At 38.8% G+C, this 15302-nt stretch overlaps 1 protein-coding gene across 3 annotated transcripts in view; it reads right to left on the bottom strand.

The window, feature by feature from the left end:
* The window catches only part of LOC149323626 (SWI/SNF-related matrix-associated actin-dependent regulator of chromatin subfamily A member 2-like), a 169212-nt gene that overhangs the window by 129444 nt on the left and 24466 nt on the right, over positions 1–15302 (bottom strand). For all 3 annotated transcript variants that reach the window (XM_089490224.1, XM_089490237.1, XM_089490231.1), the window contains exon 3: positions 11463–11592. In XM_089490224.1, the coding sequence (XP_089346350.1) occupies positions 11463–11592 (130 nt within the window). The remainder of the gene's footprint in view (positions 1–11462; positions 11593–15302) is intronic.

The raw sequence follows: 15302 nt of genomic DNA on the forward strand, positions 1-15302 counted from the left end.
ACTAAAGAGGTGTTCCTGACAGTTGAGTACCTTATACACCATTTGCAACAAAAAACTAGAGAGAGAGAGAGAGAGAGAGTTAAAATTTTAATTATATTCCGAACAAACTGTATTTTACTAAATCAAATGTAGTATTTATATCAAAATAATTTATATATAAATAATTTTATGTTTCTAAAGTACCAAAATTACTTTTAATCTTTCAATTGTCCCCAAAATTCACTTTAAAAAAAAAAATGTTTCCCACAGCTTCAAAATTTCTGGAAATTTTACATCTCAACCCTAGCAGAAACAATAAACAAATACAAATTGCCAATAGATGTCACATTTTTTCCTCCCATCATCTGAAAGTGTTTGAAAAATTAATCCATAGATCAGTGATTTGGATTTAATTAGATTCTATGCTTCAATAAGCAATCTTTGCAAGGTGAAAGAAAAATAAACAAATTTAACATATAACTTAACAACATTTGATTTAAAGACTTATAATGCATATTATGGTGGGTGTGTGGGTGTGTATATACTAACATATAACCCCTAAAACATTCCTCTGTAATGTACTAGAATGCACATCAAAACAGGAAGAAGTGCATGGTACAACTTGCAACCTCCCAGCCTTCAAAGGTCCAGCACTGAAACATTAAACATACACACACACCACTTTTCTCCCATGTTAAAAAAAGATTACTGAAGAGCTTTGGTGAAATACAATGTATATTAAGGCTATACAAAGATTATTCTTTCAAAACAGTAAAGATAGCGATGTCCCCCTTATTATTGTGATGTACTAGTATCAATAATTAATAATTAATAATCATATACAGTAAATAGAATGGGGAGGGGGTGGAGAACAGAAAATTTCACTTTAAATTAAGAGCTAGCAAAATAGCATAAACATGAAAATTGAGTGAAGTATGTTAACCAAGCGATGCCCACACAAAAATGTGCATACATTTATCTGGACATATTGCTAGGTTCTAATTCTACTTCTCCCAAAAAGTACTTAAAATGCTGCTTAAACATGAAAAGTATCAGTTATACTAGATATTCTGATGGGGCACAACATCTGAAAATCTGTACTTGGGAAATGGAGACTTCATAACATGAAAATCTTAACTGACCTAAAAATACTTGTTTGACCTAGGAAACATTTTATGTAATATCTCCCCACCTCTACATCAGGAATATGAAGAATCCATGTTTTCTAATATTTTAGTTAACATATGCTTGACAGCTTCAACCAAAAGCAGCTACCCAACATATATTCACATGTGCCTGAACACCTGGAGATGAGATGCAGGTGGGAGGACACTATTATACATCTTGGCAATAGATGTAAGAGTTATATAGGTCTGATGTGTCTTGGAACATGCAAGAGCAATAGTTTTATCTTTGTTCTTAATTAGTCAGTTCCAGTTCCCTGAAGATAGTCATATACTACAGGGCCCACCCTGAAGGCAAAATGCAGATTTTTCAAAGCAGAAGCTTTCTGTTGTTGCCTGCTACATTTTCTATTGCAAAAGTATTATTTCAAAAGTTAGAGGTTGGGTAGAGGACAGTCAAGCATAATAATTATGTTTGGGGAAAATACTGTAGATTTATCCAACAATAAATATAGTTACTGTTATAGAAAAATGAATGCCTAAGTAGAGGTTCTTATGATACTTGCAATACTTTCATTAATGAAATCAAAGAGAAAAATCACCCTATGGCATTTTGGCACAAAGGCAAGATGATACATTCAGTTTCCACCTGTTGCCTTCTACTGGTGGAAATCAAGATCCAATCCATTATCTGCTTCCTATATCCCGAATTGCTATGCTTCACTTTAAAGTCCTATTTAGCAGAAGTGCATCTTGTAGATACCAAAAATGTTATACAGTCGGCCCTTATTATACACGGATTTTTTATACACGGATTCAAGCATACACGGTTTGAAAATGTTCCAAAAAAGTATAAATTTACCTTGATTTTCCATTTTTTATAAGGGACACCATTTTTCTATGTCATTATATTTAATGAGACTTGAGCATACACGGATTTTGTTATACACAGAGGATCTTGGAACCAAACCCCAGCGTATAACAAGGGTCCACTGTACAGTACATCTCCATATCCACAGGACACATGACTTCACTTCCCCGTGTCAGAAAAAATATAATCTTTCTAGGCATCTAGAGTTCCTCCAGTGCATCCATACAGTCAAATTCTGCCAGAAACATAGAGTATGCTATAACCCACATTTTTTACTATCCACAGAAAATCTGAAAAGATATCCCAAGGTGATACAGGGGTTGTACTCTATATTCTTGTTATACCAGACAGATTGGTACATCTCAATTATACTACTAAGCAGAGGTGTTACAGTGGGCCCTTGGAGTGTGCTAGGGTTTGGTTTCAGGAGCTACCATAGATAGCCATAGATACCATGGATGCTCAAGTTATACACTGGCACAGTAAAATAGTGTCCCTAATGTAAAATGGTAAAATCAAGGTTTGCTTTTTGGAATGTGTATTTTTTAAAATGCTTTCAAGCTGTGGATAGTTGAATCTGTGGATAAAAAAATCCATGGATAATCATATGCTAAATATAAGACGCAATTGGGTATGAGTCCAAACACCATTCCAGCAATGGAAGCACTGAGTATATTTAGACAGTGGGTATACTCTATCATCTCTCAGCCTCTCGCCTCCAAAACTGCAGTATCAAATAATATAATTTGTTCATTTATTTACTGACTTTATCTTTTGCCTTTCTCTCAAGCTGGCACTCAAGGTAGCAGACAGTAATACAAATAAAAGAAGCATATAGTTAAAACACAAAATATGATCAACTATTCCAATATGGTATAGTGGTGTTTTGAGTGTTAAGACTACAACTCTGGAGATCAGGGTTCGAACATGAGCTTGGCCACAGAAACCCACTACATGACCCAGATCAAGTCACACTCTCGGCCTCAGAGGAAGGCAAACACAAACTCCTTCTGAAGAAATCTTGCCAAGAAAACCTCATGATAGCCTTAGGTTTGCTGTGAGTTGGAAAAAAGGGATGAAGGCATACAACAGCAATCACAATTAAAACAGGATTAAATTAAAAGATCAGTTTAAAACAATTAAAAACACAATTTGAAAACATGTCTTGAAGATAAGAACAGAGATCTGCTAGTAAGAAGCTTCATCCTCAGCAGTCAGTCAATTGTCAAATTACTCCTTGATGATTATTTTTTAAGTATTTACCTGCTGGTGGATGGAGAACATGGATTGTTGTTGTATTCCTTCAAGTCACTTTTGATTTATGGCAGCTCTAAGGCAAACCTATCTTGTGGGTAGGGGTTCTTGGCAAGATTTAGTGAGGGGGGTTGGGCATTACTTTCCTATGAGGGTGAGAGTGTGTGACTTGCTCTGAGGATGAGAGTGTGTTTCCATGGCTGAGTGGAGAGTCAAACGTTGGTCTGCCAATGTTCAGCACTCAAACCACTACACCATGCTGATTCACAACAGGAATAGGGTCAATCTAATTTTCCTTGGTATTGAGTTCTAGACCTTAGGAATATCCATTGAGAAAGCCTTTTGCCATGGTTTTTTGTGGGTTTTTTGGGCTATGTGGCCATGTTCTAGAAGAGTTTCTTCCTGACATTTCACCAGCCACAGATGCTGGCGAAACGTCAGGAAGAAACTCTTCTAGAACATGGCCACATAGCCTGAAAAAACCCACAAAAAACTATGGATGCCAGCCATGAAAGCCTTCGACTTACTTTTGTCATGTCCTACCAAATGTACCTCGGGGAGTGGTGGGGCTGAAAAGCTAGCCTCTCCTGAAAATGTCAATGCCTGGGTAAGCTTATATGAAATAATGAACTTCTCCAATAGCCTAAACTCAATAATATATGTATAATTATGATCCATCCCCTGTGGTTATTGAAATAACTAAGACATTAGGCATATTGTGCTGAGGAAATTGTAAGGACATAGAAAACAATCCCTCAATTATGCATACTTGTGATCAATTAAAACCAACAGGACTTTACATATATCACTTTTAAGAATAACAGTAGCCAAAGAAGAATTATCTTACTTTGAAAATGAAATATTCCCTTTTGACCCACTATCATAGATATTTGCAACTATCCATAAAAAGAACTCAGTATATAAATTATTATTTTTATTCAAGAGTGTAAATATAAACTACATTATAGATACCAACATAACACAAAAGTATTTTAAGATTTAATAATCTTTAAAAGTTAATGCTTAAAACCGCAAAGCACCTAGCTCTTAAGCTTTCTTCTTAAGCTTTCTTCTAAGCACCTGAAGTAAAAAGAATGCGCTTGAAATATCTCCCATACAAATTGATGTAGGTTTTGCTAGTATATTGTTCAGTTTTATAACCAAGCCTTGAAGTCTGATATTAGTTCATTATTACTTAGCATTTTAAAAACATTCTCTGTCACTCAAGACATCCTGTTGGTTCTTTTCCTTCTAAACTAAACAATTCGCCAAAATTCTCCCCGTCTACATATTAAGTTTAATACAGTATTTGTGAATAGCATGCCACATAACCGCTACAAGAATGACTACTTTATCAGGAGGGTTTAAAGCAATGATTACTAATGTTGCAATGCTTACATGTATGTACTTAGAAATATGACTTAAGGGGGCTTGTAATACCACTTCAGCTTTAAGACAATACTATGACTCTCAAATTCTTAATATTAATCCAAGCCAGATAAGAATTGTACTCTTAAATCCTCCTGCCACTAGCCTACCAAATGTTATTTTCAACTCCCTTACTGTTGCTGTCAGTGGGAGTCAGAAAAGACACAGGCTGGATTTAATTCCACTAGACCCTCCACTCTCCACTGCCAGGTGCACTGCACAGCCCACATGGCCACTATTAGCTCAAATAAAATATATTTTCCCTTAGTAATAATGTAATTAGTTCCATTGGAATGCTCATGGTTGCATGATTTTCCTCTTTTTAGAGAGTATTACTGCTTATTGTGCCAGAATGGCAAAGGCTTTGGAGGAATGATCAGTATCTTGGTGAAAGGGAATTAAGTAGAGAATGGAGGTCTCAAAGGAGTGAGACAGGAGAAATTCAGATGGCTCTGAGTACAAGCCAAGCTATCTTGGGTTTTTTTAGAAACTAAAATCATCCTATTTCTAACAGGCCGAGGGAGCACTAAGATACCCATAATTACAGTGAGGAGTGAACAGAGCGGCTTCCCAATGAATTATGAACCCGTAATATGATGGAAGAGGAAATTTTGATTTTCTGATTTAAATACTGAAATATCTTAGTCTAGTCCTCCATATTCACTGTTGTCTGGTCCAGTTACTACTGTCTCATTGTTCCTGTAATGCTGTTTGAAACGCTATTGAAAAAAGCTGTGACATTAGTAATGTTTATGGGATAAATTCTACATAATGTATGCAACTTTAAAAGTTTGGTGTGATGTTTCAGCATCTTCTGAGTTGTCTCTTTGGGATAAGGCCTGAGGCATTGTTTTCAGTGGCTCCATTCTGTCTTGGAGGAACTGGCTCAGAATGTGGCATGGGGGGGATGCCCGTTTGACATCTTGGCCATTATTCCGTAGCGTTCCTCAGGGCTTGGTTCTGTCCCCCGTGGTTTTTAAAAAGTTTTATTAAATTATCAAACAAGTAAGTTTATCTAATTGCACCAGATCTAGTAGTTTAGATAACCATTCATCCGCCGAGAGGAGTTTTGATTTCCATTTACTGGCACTTGTAATATAAAATGGTAATTTGCCATATTTGCCAATAATGAGGATTTGGAACTTAAATATGTCCCTCATGTTTTTAAACATCTACATGAAACTGCTGGGAGAGGTCATCTGGAGTTTTGCAAAGGAATATCTTTTCTTTCCATCTGAATTGAAGGAAGCTATTTCTGTAATTATCCAGTATCTGCTATCAGTAATGGACCTCGTGAGGGTGAACAAATTGAAACTTAATCCACACAAGACAGAGGTGCCCTTGGCCAATCAGGCAAAAGGGATTCAGTCTGTGCTAGATGGGGTTACACTCTCTATGAAATCACAGTTTCACAGTTTGGGTGTGCTCCTAGGTGCAGATCTGAGGCCCAGGTTTCACCTGTGGCCAAGAGTACATTTGCACTGTTAAAACTAGTGTACTAGCTGTGCTTGTTTCTTGAGAAGCCAGAACTAGCTAAGGTATAACATGCCTTGATTACATCCTGTCTGGTCTACGTAACATGCTCCGTATGTGGTTGTCTTTGGAAATTGTTCAGAAACTTCAGTGGTCCCAAATGGCTACAGCAAGGATGTTGACTAGGGCTGGCTACAGGGATCCTGTGACTCCCCTGTTAAAACAGCTGCACCAGCTACCGGTTTGTTTCTTAGCAAAAATCTAAGTGCTGTTTTTAATCTTTAAAGCCCTAAATCTCTTGGGTCCAGGCTATGTGAAAGACCATATCTCCCTATATAAACCAGGGGAGGGCTTTCCCTCATTCCTACCACCTTTGCATGGGTTGTTGGTAAGAACTTGGGAGACAGTCTTCTCTATGGTTACTCCCAGACTGTGGAACTCCTTTTCATGGGAGAACCGACTGGATCTCTCCGTGCTCTTTTTCCACTGGCAAGTGAAGACATTTTTATTTAGGCAGGTTTTTGAACTGTGAATGTTATGGAACTGTAGTGTGTGTGTGTGTGTGTGTGTGTGTGTAAAGGGTGTGCTGTTTCCTAATCTTTTTATTTTATTATTATTTTTATTGAAACCATGTTTTAAATATGTTTAAGTGTTTTAACTCATTTCAAGCACGTGTTTAATAATAAATAAAATATTTTTATTTATATCCTGTTTTTTGTGAAAACCATAAAAGCAGCTCATAACATTTAAAAACATTCTACATACAATAGTATATATACCATATCCCTCCTTTAAAAAGAATTAAACAGGTTAGACTTAAAATTGCCTAAAATAAGCCATTAATATCTAATAAACAATGGGCAGAATAGTAGAACAATACAAAATATGTTGGTGAAATCACTATATGGCCAAGTACTTTATTCTGGAAAGGCCTTAATAATACTAAAATTTTATTCCTTTTTAACTTTTGTGCATTAATGTTTTAGCTGTATCTTTTAAAATTACTGTAAATCACCATGAATCCCATTTGGAATAAAGGAAGGATAAATTCAAGAAATAAATAAATAATAGACTCCCACAGTTCCTTAACAATAGCTAAGTTGGCTGGGGGTGATGGGAGCTGTAGTCCAAACCATAGAGGGGCTAGATTGCATAACCCTAGTCTGACTACATAAAACATACTTCTTTTCCTCAGCTTGTTGAAACTATACATGATATAGGAATGAATGTAAATAGCTTATCTCACCACAAGATCACTCCCAAATTATTATTACTTTTTATTAACTGAACAAAAAGAAAATGATACTGCTACAGAGTTCAAAATCATCATCATATTTTGAAATAAGGAGCGCTTATTCTGTTCTGCAAACCTTCTGGAATGTCAGGCAACTGTTTTAATTACCTTATAGAACATTTTAAGCTCTATATAAATGCCTAAAGTGTACTGCAAGTGCTTGGTTCCTACTGTCAGTTCCTTGGGGACAGAGCTATGAATGATGTGCTTCTGTTAGTGCTAATTTGTTTTTTAAAATTGCCAGAGATTAACTGTATATTATACCTACCTTCTGTTCTTAGAGCTTACTACTCAGCATATGCTGTTACAAGTCCATCTGACCTTTCTGTAGCCTTCCCAATCTTCCAAAAGCATTGAAAAACAAACAACGGCAGATATTCTAGCCAAGGGAATGCAACATGAAGGCTCTGAGTAGGCAGGCAGCATTATTAATATGGAGACCAAAGATATGAACTGCTGAAGGAGAATATATCTAATACAGAATATGTCTGCATAATCCTTAAATCCACATAGCTGCCATATTCTTTAAATCATATTTCATCCAGCAAGTATCTTTCTGCCTCCACTATTGTTCTTTAAGGGAGTGCAAATAAATTTCTCAAGCTACACAAGCCTGCATATCCTGTGACCAACCAACACAACTGAAACCCACAGCCATGTATTGTGACTTGTCAGATGCTTGACACCCCCTCTGTTTTTGCAGAGCTGGGCATGTAGGAAAAACACAAGGCTTATATCCCTGACAGGCTCCAACTTGTTCAGGCCTGTATTTCTGCCATGCTAGAATTACTGTAACTTCACTGATCAAATGATTATTTACAGCTGCTGTTCACTTAATTTAGAACAAATGTAAACAATTTAAAATGCTTCATACTTATCAGATGCCTAATTTAGTATTTATAAGTAAATAATTACTCTTGGGGGAGGGGAAGAGTTCTTTCCCCCAGACAACAAAGCTAGGAAAACAAGAAACACCTACATTTAACTAGCAAAGAGACAAACATGATCATTCACAACAAAACAGTCTTTATGACATCCCTGCAACTACCTCCTCTAACAGAAATTTGTTTGTCCCACTGAGATATCACCGGTAATGACACACACACAAAAAACAATTTGTATACCTGACCAAATAATGCCAGTGGTATTCAATTACACCAGTTATTTGATCACATGGATCAGGCTTTAGGGATTTAACTATACCTGTTCTTCTCCCTGCACACCCAAGCAAATATGTTTACTGTCCCTTACACTTTTTCTGAGACAGTCTAAGCACTTCAGTGTCTTGCAGACTTGATTCCTGAGAGACATGCAGACAGTTGTATTTCCCTGCTGCTAAGAATCTATATATTCTACTGTTAAAGTTATATGCTGTCTAAATATCAACTTAAATCATAGACTCAGCACTGGAAGGGTCTACAAGGGGCACTGAGTCCAATCTCCTGCCATGCAGGAATACACAACTAAAGCACTCCTGAAAGATACTCATCCAACCTCTTTCTAAAGACCTCCAAAACTGAAGTATCCACCACCCTCTGAGGCAATCTATTCCACAGTTGAACTTCTCTTACGATACACACTTTTTCCTGGTGTTTGGGTAGAATCTCTTTTCTTGTCATTTGAATCCATTGGTTCAATGTTCTAATTTCTGGAGCAACAGAAAACATACTTGATCAAAAAAACCGAGAATGTTTATAATCCATTCTAGCATTTAGTTTGAATTACACAAAATATTCATTGCAGAATATGTAGCAATCTGAGTTGAAGCACATAAAAACTGTGATTTATATACCATTTATATATATAATCCTACACATGAATACAAACTAAGAGCTGAATCAAGACACAGTGGTGCAGTAAGCAGCCTGAATCCAACCCAAGCTTCTCCGGCACTTTTCACGAACAGGATTTTCCCATTCTTAAAAAGCTGCCCAGGTTGGATATGGGCTGCCAAATGCCCAAGCATGTGGCAGTGTGATAAAATCTATCACTCATGGTTACAACCTGCATCTATCCTGGTATGAATTTCATGTGTGATAATCTCCTTTGTCACCTGCCTTTAGCCCTGCCCTCTGCAGGAATGCAGTCGATGAGACTCTTCCCAAATTAGAATTTGGACCCTGAGCTGAAAAGGGTTCATTAATGTGGGCAGATAGCACTGCATGGTGAAGGGAGGTTTCTAAACAGCTTGAACCCTAGATGAGTTTCAAGCTAAGGTAACATTACCAAACAAACACACAAACACCCTCAACAACAAGAATGAAAGTGGTGTGTGTATGTTTGCATGTGCATGTGCCTCCACGCACCTTCATGTCCTGTTGACTTATGGCGATTCCATGATTTTCATATGGTTTTCTTAGCCAAAAATACTTCAGAGATGGTAGGGAACATTGTTATCATCATCCATTTATATCTCACCTTTCTCCCAATAATGGGATTCAAGGTGGCTAACAACAGTTTTTAAAACAATACAGATTTTTAAAAACTATATAAAAAGTGTGTTAAAAGTATAAATATAAAAGTTCATTTTAAAAACAAATAATTCAAAATGGTAAAATATTAAATATTAAAGTATTAAAATCAATTAAAATATTATACAAACCATAAAACTTCACACTAGATTTATCTAACTGAATGTTTACTGTCTTTCATATCAAAATCTTTTAAAATATTCACTCTGAACTGCTCCAGTTATGTGTGTGTACGCACATGCGCATGTGCATAGAAGATAGACAGACAGAGAGAGAAGAAGAGAGGAAGAGACAAAGAGAAAGAGAAAGAACACAATACAGGGAAAGAAACAGACAGACAAGAGAGAATGCAAGAAAAAAGCCTCACTGTACATCAATCAGGATCGGCAGCTTCTTAGATACTTCAATATTAACAATCATTTATATAGGTCTCTTTAGGGACAAAAATTGCTACATACTATTCCCATTCTCCAACACACATCAATATCTGTGAAGTAGGCTATAATATATATAACAGTTCAGGAATAATGAGTCCTTGGCCAAGTGAGACTCTATGGGAAGTCTTCAGTTTCTGAACACCGAATCACTCTGGCTCTGTGATATATTATCAGAAGGAATCAGGACTGTTCAGAGCTCACAGCAGTTGGCAAGATAAATTTGGTCAAACTATTCTGAAAATAGTTGCATAGCCATCACTAATGTTCTGCCCATCAAAGCCAGAGTCCAGATCACTAGATATAAAAGTGGCTATAAAATAAGAGGGCACAGTATATGAAGTCAGAACTGGCAGATTGAGAAGATGACTATGAGGAGATATAGTCTCAATCCCTGTCATTTCCAATTTAAAAGAATCTGAAGACTGGAAAAGGACTCTGCCTGAGGGTGAGAAGAGCCATTACCATATAATACTGAGCAGCACAGACTAATGGTCTCGCAGAACAAGGAAACACAGGAAACTGCTTTATTGCCACCTAGAACAATGATTCATTTAGCTCAAGACTGTCTACCAAGAGCGGGGGAACCTGTGGCTCTTCAGATATTGATGAATTACTTCTTCTTTCATCCTTCACCATTGGTCAGGCTGGCTAGGGCTGGTAGGAACTGGATTCCAGCAACATTTACAGAGTCACAAGCTGGTCACCTGGATTACATAGATGGCCAATGGCTCTTCAAGATTTCAGTCAGGAACCTTTCCAAACACTTGCTGGGGATGCTCAAGACCTTATGATTTTTCAAATGTAAAACACATACTTTATGATACGACTGGCTCTTAAGACACAAGGCAATGGGCGCTTGCAAAACAAACAAACAAAAAAACAGTATTTTTTAAAATCCACCAAGAACAAAACCCTTAGGACTTCCACCTTATGAATCTTTTTAAACCCCAAATTTTAAACCCAAATTTCCACCAAGTTGCACAAATCTAGGGAAGAGTTTGTCACATCTTCAGTACATTTTTTAAAAGACAAAACAAAACATCAAGGATGTCAGACCTAAGAAAACTGGCCTGTAGTTTCATAAAGCTTAAGAGTAATTTCAAACATATCAAAAGTACATTGGATATAAACCTTGGCTGTGTTGATCCATTGGACTCTGAGGTGGTCCCATGCCAGGATGTGGAGGCCGCATACTTCCACTCTTCATAGAACTGTTGTGCAGGTCTTCAACCATTCCTTTGTCATGCAAACCGTCAATGGGCTGAGAGAGAAAAGAAAATTCATTTGATTTCACTGTTATGGGTTTTTAGCTTGTTTCATCTCAGGGGCTTGCATCAAGAGTCACAATGCTTAAAATATGCCTGCACACACACACACACACACACACACAGAGAGAGAGAATATATGTTAAAGTAGTATAAATAATATTAAAATAAATCAAAATCCAAAACACATCTTTAAAATTTCCAAAGCAACAGAAAATCCAAGTGGCACTAACACTATGAAGTCAAGAAGCTGAACAGCACTATGCGTAACATGACTTGGCACCAGTCCTTTCTGAAATTGTCTTTTGTGCATAAAGTCAAACATGTTAAACTGTAACCCCTTTTAACATATCTTAAGTTATTTAAAAAGCCATTCCTTAGCACTCTTGCTTTTTTTTACAGCACTCTTATGATGTGTTTGAACAAGAGTGCTGCCAACAATAATCTTCTACATTTTAGTAGCAACCAAGCAGAACCAAGCAACCACAAAGACCACTTACATAACTTGGAAGCAGACGTTAGTAGCTCAGAATAAAGAGAGATTTACTATATCAAGAACATACTCTACCTATAAGCAGTAATCACTGTATGAAAATGCCCCAAATACAAATTTCCCTTAGACATAAAAAGTTTATTTCAGGAATCAACCCTTCCCACAGGGAGGAGAGGGTGTGACAACAAATGAATCCCAGAGAGCACTTTCCTTTAACAATGCCATTTCATAGCCTGCGAAAATGCTATTGGATAGGAAAGGGCAGTGTTTGACTCAGCTCAACAAACAAGTGAGAGAGGAGGTGGTATCTGTGCAATGAGAATACAACAAGAAGTAGGCAATAGGATACAGGGAGAGTGGCCATACGAGGACAAGATGAAATCGACACTGGATGCAGAGTAACAAGCAACAGGAGAAAGGGGGCAAGTCTGTGGAAAGGAAATCTTCTCATTACAAACTTGGACATTTTAAGACAAAAATATCAGCACAGGATAAAATAAAAGATTTACTTCACTTGCCAGCTGAGAACACAGAGGACCAGGGAACTGTTATTTAGGAGAAAGTACATGAGGAAGAGGCTCAGGGAAATGGAAAGAGTAGATACATGCAAACTCACACACACACTCCTTTGCACAGATAAAGAGCTGAAGAGCTCACACTTCTTGTAAGGACTACTCTCAGTGCAGGCTTAATCCTCAACAATTTCTAAGTATCCAAATGTTATGTTATTTAGGAAGTGCTTAGGTAAGGGGAGAGGAAAAGTGAGGGAAAGGAAGAAGAGATTCAAAAGAGAAAAGCTGTGAGGACAATTAGAAGTTTATGGTGATGGGTAGGTAGCAAAGAAGATTCCAGATCTTAGATAGCAGGTAGAATGGGGGGGGGGGGGGCACACAGGAAAACAATGCAAACCAATTTTCCTTTGCCAGAAGTATTGCATTTTAAGGGAGCTTGCTCTCCTCTTAACTGGGGGAGACCCTATTCCTTCCTTTACTTGGATGACATTTTCAAAGCAGAGAAAGAAAGAGAGAGTTAGCTAGCTAGCTCTAGAGCTAGTGCTTCACAAATTACTGAACAAGTACTGTTAGTGTAAAACACAGGGAGGCAGCCACAAGAGTCATTTTGAAAACAACAGAAGAAGCCCTTGCGGCAAACAGCAGTTCAGCTGGTTACAAGGGAGATATACCAAAGGTGAATCCAGGTCAAGGTATTTTGAAATTGCAGGACCAAACTTCTAATTTCTGCTGAAGAGTAGACCTGAGCCAGATAGAAAATGGCCTTATCTGTAGGGCATAAGTAATTTTCTAGTATATTAACTGGAGCAAGAGAAGGGTTTTCTCCTTATGTTTCGTATAGGTACTGAAAGGTTCAGAATGTTCCATGGCAGTTAGCAGATCCGTTAAGAACTGCAAAGGAGGCAATGGACTGGCTGAGGAAACTCTTCAGGCTTAAATGCAGCAGACAAATTAATGCAAATCACTTACCTCTTAACATTTTTCAACCAACCTGGTTTAATCATCATTAGGGTGATTAAGGAGGAGAGTCATAGAATTGCATTAACATAGAAAAAGCCATGCAATGTAAGACTGCCAAAGTGAAAACTGGAGGGGGCTCTTGTCCCTTTAAAGGTTTTGTAGAAGAGGGAATTTCAGGAGGTGCTGTTTGTTATTTGGTTGTGTGACAAGCAGCTCCTGATGAAATTCCCTCTTCTGCACAACCACTATGGGAACAGAAGCCATCTTTAGTTTTCACTCTGACAATCCTAATGCAGAGTACTATTTCAATGCCATAAAATGTGCTATTTAAATGACAGATAAAATGTTGTTGTGCTGCACACTAGGTCTTAAGCACATCTTTAGTTAGGCTCTAGTTAGGCTACCATAACCCGGTGGGAGGAGTGACTCCCCCGCTTTCTAGGGGACGTTCCCGGTCCCGTCACGCCCTCTTCAATTCTGCCCGGCTCCTGGCCTTGCTGCATCCCTATATTGTGATGAGCGCAACAGCCAGGGCTGGAGCTGGCAGGGGAGGGCTCTGCTGCTCTGCCTTGCCCCTATTGGCCAGTCCTCCCAAGGAGTTGGCTTAGTCAGGCAGGGCAACAAGGCACCAGGAGGAGCAGGGCCAGGCAAGCAGCAGCAGTGGACCCTGCCCATCCAGGCAGGCCACTGGGAGAGGGGAGGAAAGGGCCCTTTTCTGGAACCCCTGCCCCCCAGCCCTTCTCCTCCTGCTGCTCTTGCAAGGAAGGGGCTCTGAAGCGCCAGGAGAGCTGCCTCACCAAAGGGGAGGGGAGCCTCAGGAACCCAGCCATCAGAGAGGAAGAGGAGGGAGAGTCTCGGCAAGGCTCAGAAGAGGAGGAAGGGGCTGGCACCTAGGAGAGGCAAGAGGGCACCTTCCAGGCCCCTCCTGGGTCCCAGGCTCCTCCCAGGATCGCCCCCCTTGGACATTGGAAGCCCCCTCCCTAAGGTCCCCCAAACACACACCCCTCTCCTCTCTAACCCTCTCTCTGACTCCCTCTCCCCCCTGTTACCCCACTTTAACAGAGCCCTCTCTAACCCCCTTCTATCTACCTCCTTCTCTCCATCTAAACTCCCCTCCAACCCCTCTCTATCTACTCCCCCCTCTCTCTAACCCAGTGATCTCCAAACTGTGGTCTTGAAGTAATTTTGGACTTCAGCTCCCAGAATCTCAGACTATTGGGTAACATGTCTGAGGCTTCTGGGAGCTGAAGTCCAAAATCTCTTAAAGGACACAGTTTGGGAACCACTGCTCTAACCCCCTTATTTAATAATAATAATAATAATAATAATAATAATAGGATTTATTTATATACTGCCCAATCACTGGGAATCCGAGCAGTTTGTGAAATTCACAGCTAGCCAAACTACACAGGCAAATCAGCTCCTGGCACTGAACAAGCAGAGCTCTGCTCTGGAGCCACAACAAACTACGTTTCCCAGAATTCCATAGCATTGATCCAGGACAGTTAAAGTACTGTCAGACTGGGTTATTTCTGCAGTGTGTATGTAGTCTGAGAGCCCTGCAGAGAGAACAACTCTGGTGCTTTAGAATTTAAGCCCATCTAACCCCCCTCTATCTAACTCCCTTATTTAAGTCTCTTCTAAGGCCTCCTCTAACCCCTCTTTATCTTATTCCTCTTTATCTAACCCTAACCTCCTCTAGGTACCCCATCCAGCCCTCCTTCTATAGCCCCCCTTTCTC

Source organism: Sceloporus occidentalis, unplaced genomic scaffold (assembly GCF_023333645.1).
Source record: "Sceloporus occidentalis isolate IW3139 unplaced genomic scaffold, rSceOcc1.0.p SCAF_1, whole genome shotgun sequence".
Classification (NCBI taxonomy): Eukaryota; Metazoa; Chordata; class Lepidosauria; order Squamata; family Phrynosomatidae; genus Sceloporus; species Sceloporus occidentalis.